Source organism: Artemia franciscana, chromosome 8 (assembly GCF_032884065.1).
Source record: "Artemia franciscana chromosome 8, ASM3288406v1, whole genome shotgun sequence".
Taxonomy (NCBI): Eukaryota; Metazoa; Arthropoda; class Branchiopoda; order Anostraca; family Artemiidae; genus Artemia; species Artemia franciscana.
In genome coordinates, this window is record NC_088870.1 from 23051348 (window position 1) to 23063877 (window position 12530).

A 12530-nucleotide genomic window follows, 5' to 3' on the forward strand; every position below is an offset into this window, starting at 1 on the left:
TTGCAGCATACTAGATTCAGAAAGATTTAAAGAGATTACTCCAAGAGACAAATTTAAACAACGTGAGCAATTTTTATAATTAGTGGGTGCATTTGAACATGTTTTACGTTTTGGTTATATTTCTATTAGACCCAATAGTCTTTTAATGGGTGAATTGATAGAGTTATGGCTGTTACCTGCTTGGAAGATACTTGATGAAATAAGCTTAAGTCTCTGGTCTCTCTACTCTATTTCAGATCTTTAGAGGATTGTGGAAGAGGAGTCCAGATTATTTATAATATAATAGCTCCAAACGAGCTATTTAACGTAAATCTTGTCTAATTATAGGTTGAGATGAATTTCCAATACATCACGACAGACCAAAGTGATGAACACTATTTTAAAGTTCTTGCATGGCACATCTAGGTTATACCTAAGATAGTGTAGCCTGAATTCAGCAGCAATCAAGCCTAATCAAATTATTTGCAACTAAATCTTCCACTAAATTATAAGCAAAAGCTGTAGTTTTGTACAAATTTGTAGATTTGAATATGTAAATATATACATTTTGAAGATCTAAAGCCAAACTGGCCATCCATGACAAAATCAAAGGACAACAAATGGGTCTACTGCCAGAAAAATTGAATTTTTTGGCAGTAGACCCGTTGGTTCGTCTGTATATTCAAATATATATGCATAAACTATATTTGAATTTCTGCCTACAAATTTCTGGAAAATATTACCTATCAATGTCTGCCTGCTCTTGGGATATGAATCCAGTATTTCGTTCATGTTCCTCTTGTAAGCTTAGAGCTAGTGCTTTTTGCAAATCTTCATCTGGTTCATCAGTCAAATCAATCACTTGTTTATTAGGATCATTCTGGGGTCCATGGGCCTTGGTACCAACAGGCTCAGCAACCTGCAAGTTTGGCACCATCCCGCCAGTCAGCTCTGTGGCTGTAATGTTGGTGCCCTAGAATTTTGTAGGTAAGAAAAATGAAAACCTTTTGGTGAGTAACAACAATAATGATTGACTTCTTCAGAAATTTTTCCTTGGGAGGGGGGGGTGCAAGTGCTACCAGTATTTTGTTGCGGTTAAAAATCATTAGGTTAAAATTGTATAATACATTTTTTTCCCAAAGTGAGGAACAATATTAAGCTTAAAACGTCAATAAAAATTAATAACTAATCTGAAATTAAAGAAAAAAAAAATTGCTTACAAATTAGGGAATATGCCAACTCAGCTCCATTTACTATCGTTTAAATTGTACTTTACTGAAAACACTAAATTTCTAAAAGAAAAAAAATGCACCTAATTTCTATAGCTCAACAAGACAAGAACTTAATTCAACCAGTTAACACAAATCAGAGTAACCCTTATATGGGTTAATGCCTACAATACATACAATAATATATTATCTCTGTAAAAATACATTCATGTCTATAAGACATAAGTCACATGTTTGATAAGATTATAGCAGAATTAAGGAGGGCAGAGGCATCTTCCCTGATTTTGAATTGAATAAAACAAAACAAAAAAACAAATATGATTAGAATAAATGCTTTCCACATGTTTCGGGTCAAATCGTTTCTTTTTGGGGTTCAGTCAATTTCTTAGCGCAAATACAGCCACTTAGGGAACCATATAAAGTGAGTTTTATTTCAACATTGGTATGTGACACGACCACATTTTGAACAATAATATCAGTGTGTTTGAGTCAGAGTCACAGTGTAAAAGAAAATCCTTACAAACTAGAACTCATTGCACGAATTCCATTCTCTCTAAAATTATTTAAAAGCTTTTTAGGTGAGTAGTTGAAAGCAAGAGTTACCCCAAATATAGATAGAGCTTGGGCAATTCGAAAACCTATATTTTACATCCACCAGCCACTATCTTCTTCATTTTATTGACAAAACATGTAATACACTTAAAAACACTATGCCTGGCTCTATCTGGCTTTAGTGTTCATTGATCTTGTGCCTTATAAAGAAGAAGTATCTCTTAGCAATAGACTTACAAAACTATTTTGATTTAATTCATCACAGTATACTACTAGAAAACTCTAAAATGAATTTCAAGTTTATCTCTATTTAATTAAAGAAGTTACATCTTTCCTTTCCAATAAAACATAATTAGTTCAATACCTAAATACATGTTCCGATCCACTTCAATTTATAATTGTGCGCCCCAGGGATCCCTGTACAATTGTGTGCCCCATGGATCCCTGTCCAGCACAAGTTAATTCAATACAATTAGAAAAACTGTCATTTTGATTTCCCTAAAGGGTAAAGTCTATTATATGTAGGGCTACTGCCTCCTAAGCTTTCAAAAGGCCAAAGCATTGATTAAACTTTACTGAACATGATTTTTGTTTCAAACAATATTTGTTTCAAAAAAAAAATTATTGCAAAGCAAACTAAGGTTTACAAATAGAATTGGTACTACTCTTCCCTCCCTCTCAACTCCAAAGCCAAATTTGAGCGTAATTTTTGCTTCATAGAAAACAATGGATAAATTTACGTAATCCAAAAAGCATAGCCTAATATAGCCTACTGCTTGTACTGCTATTCCTAAGACGCAGCAGATATGCTACTTCAATGGCCTGGATGTACATAGTTTCTTTTGATTTAACTCTATCCCTCTCTCAAGATGAAATTTCAGTTGTTATTCCACCCCCCATACATGAAATTTCGGTTGTTATCCTCCCTCTACTACTCAACACCTCCTGAAAATTTCACTTAATGCTCAAAACTGCTCCTAGATATTAGAGACGTTCCATTTTGACAGTTTGACAACACAGCGCCATTTGGTTTACCTTGCTGCTTAACTATGCATAGATTATAAGGCACATACTAAACACTATGGTGCAAAAACACTAGCAGATTGTAGAAATTTTTTTTACCTCATTCCCTCCTCTAGACATCAGAATCAAATTCCCTTTGCTCAACCCCCTTTCCTTCCTCCATCAAACAGTTGAAGAGGCCTTCAACTTCATCCCTCAAGTCATTTCTGATATATTGGAGATCTATCTCAATGATTTGGATTTGTCCAGGGTCTGTCAACCTACATCTCTCACTCACTAAGGTCTACTACGTCCCCCAGCATTGCCTGAAGGTTTCAACAGGGTCCTCTATGCCACAGCAGATAATTTAAACCCTTGGATGCACATACCACCTTTTGACTTATACATATTAATTCCAGAGTACATCCTTGGGAAACTCTGGAATTCTTGGCCAAGCAAACCATCTCTAAAAAATTTTATACTAAAATCCATTTGGAAACAGTTACAAATTTACAAAATTTAGGGCTATTACCACTAAAGTTGTGGAGATAATGTTGACCCGGGAGGGATACTTGTTTAATCAGGCATTTGTGGTATTTATGAGTAGAACCATGATCTCATTATTTGTATCTAATATCAAGGGGACGGGCAGCTAAAACGGGCACAAGAGGGAGGTTGGTTGCCCTCGCATTACTATTGGCCCTTAGAAAAAGCGTTAAAACTCTCAACTTCTAAGCAAATGTGTGCCTACTAAATTTTTTATACAGCCCTGCCTCTGTTGCTATTTTCTATATTAATTGTATTGCCAACTGAAACAACAAACTGAAAAAGCATATTTAGAAAATGCTTTTATTTCTTTTTTTGACAGACAAGGCCAGAATTGAATGCATAAAAGCTGAAAAAAGACCATGGAATATAAATATCAAAACAATGTGCAAAAAAGTTGAAATGTGAAAAAAACTTACAAGCTTCTTCAACAGAAATGGATTTGCAGCAGAAAGGTTTGCACATTTACTAGTAGGCATGTTACACCATAAATTTAACCCTCTCTCTTTTCCCCATCAAATTTTTAACAGAAAGATACATATGTTGCAACTTGTTTGAAGTTGAATAATACAAGAATTTTTCAATGCCTATTATCAAAGCTTAAAGTGGGCTTAAAGGCACACCAGCATTAACACCTAATGGAACTTTCCAGCAGAAAGATAAATTTTTTTTCAAATTTGTTTTGAAATTTATGAGGAAAATACCTTGGCACAATGAGACATGAGAATGATGATTTTCTTTAACTTTTACACTTAGATGGGAGCAACAACAAAAACTAGTTAATAAAAATTTTCTGAATGTACTGAAACAAGAATATTATTTATATAGTGTTTTATTTAGTGGGGAACAAACTAGACTGTTACTAAGTAAACTAGCCTATATTTATTTCAGTCAGTGTCATGTGTTTATGTTGGTCTCCTGGTTGGTACATCACCTTGTCAAACATACACAAAAGATTATGCAACACCCACTGAGAAATCCCTAAAGGACTTATTGATAGTAGGTAGCAGCTTTTTCAGCACCAAAACCGTTTTTAGATCAGCCTACTTGCCATTACTACATGATTAATGCATAAACACTGAGCACTCTAGATGAAAAACGTTTGCTTTGCACAATATTCTTATATAAAACACAGGACACAAGCACCACTACAAGGCTAATTTTTTGTAAGGAAAATCTTGTTCCTATAGCCTTGAAGGATCCCATTTAACTTGAATTTTGAATATAATCTGGAATTATATCCCATGTACAAGGAATTAAGCTTCTTCTTACAAAAGAGCTCTGATTGCATTTCTAAATGTGTATGGCAGATTTGAGGCTCCTCATGCAATTAAGCAAAAAACCAAGTTTTTTTCTACTGTAAGTAAGGAGCAACATTAAAAATTAAAAACGAATATAAATTATTCTGTATATGAGCAGAGCTGCCCCTTCTTCAGCCCTTGGTCTTTATTTATTTATTTATTTATTATTACGAATAGCGGTAAGCATCAATACTTGTCGCAAAAACACAAAACGCAAAATCATAATAAAGTAATCATAATAAAGTAAATTATGCTTAAATTTTAAAGCTATTTCAAAATACTTCTCATTCGAAATCAACAGCCCTTGTGTTTGAGTAGTCTTTCTTAAGGAATCAGGACAAAAGTCAAAGTTAAGTTTAAAGAGCAAGAGGTCGAGGACAGGGCAGCCTCCCTCATATACAGAATAATTTCTGTTTGTTTTAAGTTTTAACATTGCTGCTTATTTTTTTTCTGAAAATTTTTTAAATTATGCTTGGAAATCCCCTCCCTCTGGCCCTATGCAATATTTTCCCTAGAAAATTCCCCCAGAAGCTTTCCTTTCTATGAAAAATCCCCCCTCCCAGCAAAAATTACCCGAACAAATTTCTGTATTTTCCCAATAACAAATATTTTATATTAACAGTTTAAGAAAATTGCATAGCTTACAGTCCTTTCTCCAGGAATTATAGAGGGTCATGTCATCATCAAAGGCATGGTTATTGGACCTTTCAATTATGATAAATCAAATGGCTATCTTGGATTTTCAATCAGATGTCTCTAAGGAAAAAATAGGGATGGGAGAGGGGCTAGGCGCCCTTCAATCTTTTTGGTTACTTAAAAAGAGCACTAGAACTTTTGATTTTTGTTTGAATGTGCTCTCTTTCAATATTCTAGATCATTGGACTAGTAAAATCATCCCTGGAAAAAAACAACAACAAACAAATAGCCCTAAACATACATCTGTGATATTCCACATTTTTGTAGATAGGACCTTGAAACCTTATGGTAAGTTTTCTAGTATGATGAATCTGAATGTGTGATTTTCGTTAGGATTGCTTGGCTTTTTTGGGGTGTTTTTCCCCTTTTTCGAAAACAAGGGATATTTCTCAGGCTTGTAGCTTTTGAAAGGTAGCATTAAACTTAATGAACTTCATATATTTAGAATATGCAAAAAAAACCAATTCCTTTGGTTATCAATTGCTATCAAAATTCCTTTTTTAGGGTTATAATTATTATTGGGGTGAGTTGCTCTCTAATTACAGTTTGTTACCATAAACTTTGAGAAAAAAAAGGAGAGTGAAGCAGATTACTCCAAGAACTAGCTTAGTAATCCCTGGTCTTTAAAATATAAAAAATTTGATTCTCAACAAGATTTACTAATGTTATAGGCAAAAACAGTTTAAGGTTACAATAGTTTCATAGCTTTATTTTGGACTTCTTTAAAATGCAGAAGCCCCTATTATATATAGTTTTTTTGATAATCCGTCATGAAGACTAGGTCCAAAATGAAAAAAGGCATTTTAAAAGTAAAGAGTGTTGCTGTCCCTATTCAACTCGTGATGGTAGCTACCATTGCAAACGTGCCCCACATAGAAACTTTATTAACTAGATTTTCTAGTTCCTTATATTCTAATCTACATTTTCCATCATTTTAGATAAAATATCAACATAGTTGTTCTTACATCTGCCTCTATTTGGAGGTGGGGGAGGGGTGCAACTGTCTTAATAGGGTAAAATACTCAGTAGTTGGACAGTTAATCACCATTTCAAAGGTAAAATTACTATATAAAAAACTTTATTATACCACCTAGAAGATTTAGTATTGGATTTGTTGATTTTATTTAATAAACAAGACAAATTTAAATATTTTAGCCTTATGTTTGAAAACATAGCCTAATCTTAGATGAAGGATATTAAAGTTTGATAAAAGCCTCTAAATCATTGACAAGTACTGTGAAATGAATAATCACATTTAAATAGACTAGGTAACTTAGTAACTGTAACTTAGATATACATATTGAAGAAAGAAGATTTCCAAGGTTGTGGTCCGCCACTTCAATCTGGGCCTAGCTTAGTCTTATCTAAAATTATCTAGCCTTACAGTATACCCAAATTAGTTTCCTAAACAGTACAAGTTTAGGATATATAGATGAAATTTAGACAGAGGTCATTTCAATAAAACCTTAAAACATTCTTAAAACTGTTTTAAACTAGTCATAGATACTTTCCCACTTTATTCCTAAAAGTAAATGGCTTCACTCACCACCCCAACCTGATGGGTAAATAGTCAATGAACATTACATTCCCACCATATTTTTTTTTTAAAGTGGTGTCCTAGTAGAGTCATGGTTACCCTGGCAGACACACAGTTAATGAGCAAGTTTGTAATAGAATCCAATTAAATGACCCAAAACAACAGCTAATGCCTTGAGCAACCAATTGACCTTTTTCCATTCACACCCCCTGATAATACTCTCTCACCCAAATTCACAACATTAAAAAATTTACTCTCAAATGTCTCCTATAACAGTGATAGAATATTTATCCAGATAAATCTAGTGGGTCCAATAGCATGCATCTACAACTTTCAAAGGAAGCCCAAACTCAACTAGCACTGCCACTATCAATGCTCTTCCAAAAATTGATTGCCACCAGAGTCATGCCAATAGACTCAAAAGTGGCACAAATAACCTATACATTAAGGAGAGGACACAAATAAAAGTTCCAATTATTGGCCAATCAATATTGCTCCTGCTTTTGGAAAAAATTATAAAAGGTGTAGTCTATTGCAAACAGGTCCAGATAAAGCGCAATTGGACAACCATAACAAACAATTGAAAGGGTCCCACATTACCTTCAAAAGTAAAAAAAATAAGAATTTAAAGCAAACTGCTTTTGACAATGATAGATCAATTATCAGTTCTTAAAATAATTACACACGTATCTATTGTAAGTTTGCATTGTTGGATGAAATTTTTTAATGGGCTTATCATAGGCAATGCTATAGTGTTGCCTATAGTTCCAATTTTGTATTGTTTTTTTTTCCCCAGACACATTTCATATGGAAGGAGTCATTGTATAAGCTTCAGAGGGGGTTCATTCAATTGGAAACTGGAAGTTCTAGTGTCCTTTTTAAGATTCAAAAGTGATAAGAGGGCAACTAGCCCCCCCCCACAAACACACCCTTTTCCCCCAAATACATCCAATAAAAATTTTGAGATAGCCATTTTGTTAACAATATTTCAAAAATCATATAGCAAAAATTTCAGGGTTGACACAACTCCCCAGGCCCATGGACAGGCATTTTCAGTTATGCCCTAGGGGCATATATGGTTCTTAAAGAAGTGATACTTGTATAAACTTAAAAGGGGGCTCATTTGATTTCAAAGTCAACCTTCTAATTCACTTTTTAAGAGTCAAAAGTGATCAGAGGGCAACTAGTCCCCCCCACACCCTTTTTTTCCCCAAATACATCCAATAAAAGTTTGAGATAGCCATTTTGTTAAACATAGCTCAAAATCGTATAACAAAACTCCAGGACCAACACAACCTCACAGGGCCCAGGGGCAGGTGTTGTAAGCTATGCCCTGGGGGCATATATGGTTCTTATAGAAGGGATGCTCATATAAACTTGAGAGGGCTCATTCGACTGGAAATTTAAAGTTCTAGTTTATTTTTTAAGAGTCTAAAGAGATTGGAAGGCAAATACCCTGCCCCCCATGCCATTTTCTCCAAATACGTCAGATAAAAATTTTGAGTCGTTTTGTTAAAAACAATTCAGAGAGCATATAACAAAAACTCCAGGGTCAAAACACACCCCCCCCAGGGCCTGGGTGCATGCATTGTAAGTTATGCCATGGGGGCATATATGGGTCTTGCAGAGGAGACGCTTGTTTAGACTTCAGAGGGCTCATTTGATTGAAAACTGAAAGTTCTAGTTCACTTTTTAAGAGTCAAAAGAGATTGGAAAGCAACTAGTCGCCCCCCCCCCCCAAATGCCTTTTTTCCCCAAAACAATCTTATAAAAATTTTGAGATAGTAATTTTGATAAAAGCAGTTGAAAAATCTACAACAAAACTTCAGGGTCCATACAACCCCCCCCCCCCTGAGTGTGGGGGTAGGTGTTGCAAGCTATGCCCTGGGGGCATATATGGTCCTTATAGAAAGCATGTCTGCAAAAACTTCAGAGAGGAATCATTTGATTAAAAACTGAAATTTCTAGTTCACTTTTTAAGAGTCAAAAGAGATTGGAAAGCAACTAGTCCCCCCCCCCCCCCCCAAATGCCTTTTTTCCCCAAAACAATTTTATAAAAATTTTGAGATAGTAATTTTGATAAAAGCAGTTGAAAAATCTACAACAAAACTTCAGGGTCCATACAACCCCCCCCCCCCTGAGTATGGGGGTAGGTGTTGCAAGCTATGCCCTGGGGGCATATATGGTCCTTATAGAAAGCATGTCTGCAAAAACTTCAGAGAGGAATCATTTGATTAAAAACTGAAATTTCTAGTTCACTTTTTAAGAGTCAAAAGAGATCACAACTGTCCCCCCACACCCTTTTTTTTATAAAACCACATCCTATAAAAAATTTGAGATAACCATTTTGTTAAAATAGTCCAGAAATCACATGATAAAAACTCCTGGGTTTGCACCCCTCCCCAGAGCCCAGGGCAAGTATTTTAAGTTATACCCTGGAGGAATATAAGGTTTTTATGTAAGGCAAGGTCATATAAACTTCAGAGGTGGCTCACTTGATTGAACATTGAAAGTTCAAGTTAACTTTTTTGAGTCACTGTCAGCACTCTATCCATCCAGTCTTTCAAACCCCAACTTGACAAGGAGCAGGAGAATAGGCAGTGGATGTTTGGCTTGGAGTCATTGACTCAAGAATGCTGCAGGTCCAAAGAACCTTAAAGCTCTCAAACAGATTAATTTGATAGAATAAAACATTGAAAACATTTTTCCATGGTTCTTGGTTATACTCCAGATGTCACTCATCAAATTTGCTTTGGATGAACCATTACCAGGCTTAAACATTGCTATATATGAACAATTCATCAATGTTATACATGCAGAGAGCAGCACAGGAGAAACATTTATTTTGTTATGTTACCAAAAGAAATTCAGTTTAAGACTTGACAACCAACAATTTAAGAGGATAAGGCTGCAATAAAGACTTGAACATGAAGGGAAACATTTCTGAGATGCAAGCTAGACTCTTAGAAGAAAATCCATGAGCATTTTTTACTCCTTGCATTAGTCATAATAATACCCTGGTATTCAGAGATTTAGCAAAAATTTGCCCAAAGGCTCTTGTAACCTTCTTTGTTATTCTCCAAGACCTACATGTTTTGTTTTAGGATCTTCAAAAAGATGGCTGGTAGCCTACTTCTCAAATATGTAAAAGGACTTACTTTCACGCTAGTTTGCAGCACCAGGTAAGGATCTTGAATTCAAAGTGTAAAAGCAGTGAAATACCAAACAGGTGAATTTTATGATTCACTTATTGAAACATCAGAAATTTCCAAAGATTCACAAAAGCAAAGCAGAGTCTCTAGGAAATCCAATGAAAGACTATAAGTATCACTGGTTTTTATGTATGATTTACTGTTCTAAGTCAATTAAGTTAGCTATATAGACTTCAAAGTGAATCTTTAGATGTATCCAATGAAATTTCTTCATTTGAATCTTTTAAAATGGTTGAGCAACTTCAGAAATACTGGACTCAAACAAGCTTGATTCAAACACAAACTTTTGCAGAAGATTTGGATGTATCAACAGAATTTTGAAGTAAAAGGCTTCAGAAAAAAAAAGCATTTTGATTATGAAGGTAATGATAAACCATTGAAGTAGTCTATCCTTGGAGAACAATTTGAATATAAACTAATGGTATATGCAGGGCCATTGTGTATGGAGGGAGGGATACACCCCCAGCCCCAAGTGTTTCCAGCCACTTGGTAAAAAAAATAAGTCAGTAAAATCATGGAGCAGAGTGCCATAGCTTTCTGATGCTTCCAAAATCTTTTGTTCTGTTAAAAACAAGAGCTAAAAGCTGATATGGCACTTGTGATGAGGTCAGAAGAGACAAGAACTCATATGGCATGAGCTCTGGCAAAATTCTAAGGATAATTAGATTAATTTAAAAGGAAAATCAGAGGCCTAATACCAGTCAGGATTTACAATAAGAGCTCTGAGACACAAGGTTCTTCCCAATATCCAAATTCATTAAGATCTGTTCAGCAGCTCATAAGTTAAAAATACCTAGTTTTTTCTAATTTTTACTCTCCCTTCAGTCCCCCAGATGATCAAATCGGGAAAAACAACTTTATCAAGTCAATCTGTGCAGGTCCCTGACATGCCTAGCAATTTTCATTGTCCTAGCACATCCAGAAGCACCAAACTTGCCAAGGCAATGGACCCCCTCTAACTCCCCCAAAGAGAGTGGATATAGTCTAGTTATGTTAATCATGTATCTAAAACATTTGCTTATTCTACCCACCAGATTTCACCCCTATCTCTCTACTCTAACCATTTTCCAAGATTTCCAGTTTCCCCCTCCACCCCCCCCTCCCAATGTCACCAGACTTTGTCAGGATTTAAAATAAGAGCTCTGGGACATGAGTTCCTTCTATTATTCAAATTTAAAAATACCTTACAAATGGTCATCTGTTCTTAAGTGAAAAATACCTCAATTTTTCTAATTTTTCCAAATTAAAACCCTCTCCAACTCCCGCAAAGAGAACAGATTCAGTCTGTTTATGTCAATCATGCATATAGGACATATGCATATTCTTCCAACCAAGTTTCATCATAATCTCTCTACTCCAAGCATTTTCCAAGTTTTCTAGTCCCCCCCCCCAACTCCCCACAATGACACCAGATCCAATTGGGATTTAAAATAAGAGATGTGAGTTACAGGGTCCTTTTAAATATGAAATTTCATCAACATCTGATCACTCCTTTGTAAGTTAAAAATACCTCATTTTTCTAATTTTTCAGAATTAACCCTCCCCCTGACTCTCCCAAAGAGAGCAAATACATTCCAGTTATGTCAATCATGTATCTAGGACTTGTGCTCATTTTTCCCACCAAGTTTAATCCCAATCCCTCCACTCTAAGCATTTTCCAAGATTTTAGGCTTCCCCCTCAAAATCCCCCTAATGTTAGCTGATCTGGTCAGGATTTAAAATAAAAGCTCTGAGACATGATATCCTTCTAAATATCAAATTTCATTAAGATCCAATCACCTGTTCATAAGTTAAAAATACCTCAATTTTTCAGAATTGACACCCTCTTCAACTCCCTAAGGATAGTGGATAGAGTCTGGTTATGCAAATCATGTATCTAGGACTGGTGTCTTTCTTCCCACCAAGTTTCATCCTGATCTCTCCACTCTAAGCATTTTCCAAGATTTCCAGTCCCTCCTCAACTCCCCATAATGAGACTGGATCTGGTTTGGATACAAAATCAAGGATCTGGTTGAGATACAAAGAGATCTGAGTTACCAGGTCCTTCTGAATATGAAATTTCATTAAGATCCAGTCACTCATAATACATTATAAATTATAAATACCTAATTTTTCAGAATCAACCCTCTCCTCAACTCCCCAAAAGAGAGCAAATCTGTTCCAGGTATGTCAATTATGTATCTAGGACTTTGTGCTTATTTTTCCCACCAAGTTTCATCCCAATCCCTCCACTCTAAGCCCTTACCAAGATTTTAGGTTCCCCCCTCCAACTCTTCCTAATGTCACTGGATCTGGTTGGGATTTAAAATAAGAGCTCTGAGACACAATATCCTTGTAAATATCAAATTTCATTAAGATCTGATCACCTATTTGTAAGTTAGAAATACCTGATTTTCTCTAATTTTTCTGAACTAGCCATTGCCCCCACTCCACCCCCCTGATGGCCAAATCAGGGAAACAACTGTTTCTAATTTAA

The 12530-nt window shown here is 35.4% G+C and overlaps 2 protein-coding genes across 2 annotated transcripts in view; both read right to left on the bottom strand.

The window, feature by feature from the left end:
• The window catches only part of LOC136030153 (small ribosomal subunit protein mS39-like), a 136211-nt gene that overhangs the window by 48323 nt on the left and 75358 nt on the right, over window positions 1–12530 (bottom strand). The window lies entirely within an intron of this gene.
• The window catches only part of LOC136030152 (ubiquitin carboxyl-terminal hydrolase 25-like), a gene marked incomplete at its 3' end in the record, with an annotated part of 39168 nt that overhangs the window by 23822 nt on the left and 2816 nt on the right, over window positions 1–12530 (bottom strand). Inside the window, 1 exon segment of the mRNA XM_065708858.1 lies at window positions 723–952. Within this exon segment, the coding sequence (XP_065564930.1) occupies window positions 723–952 (230 nt within the window).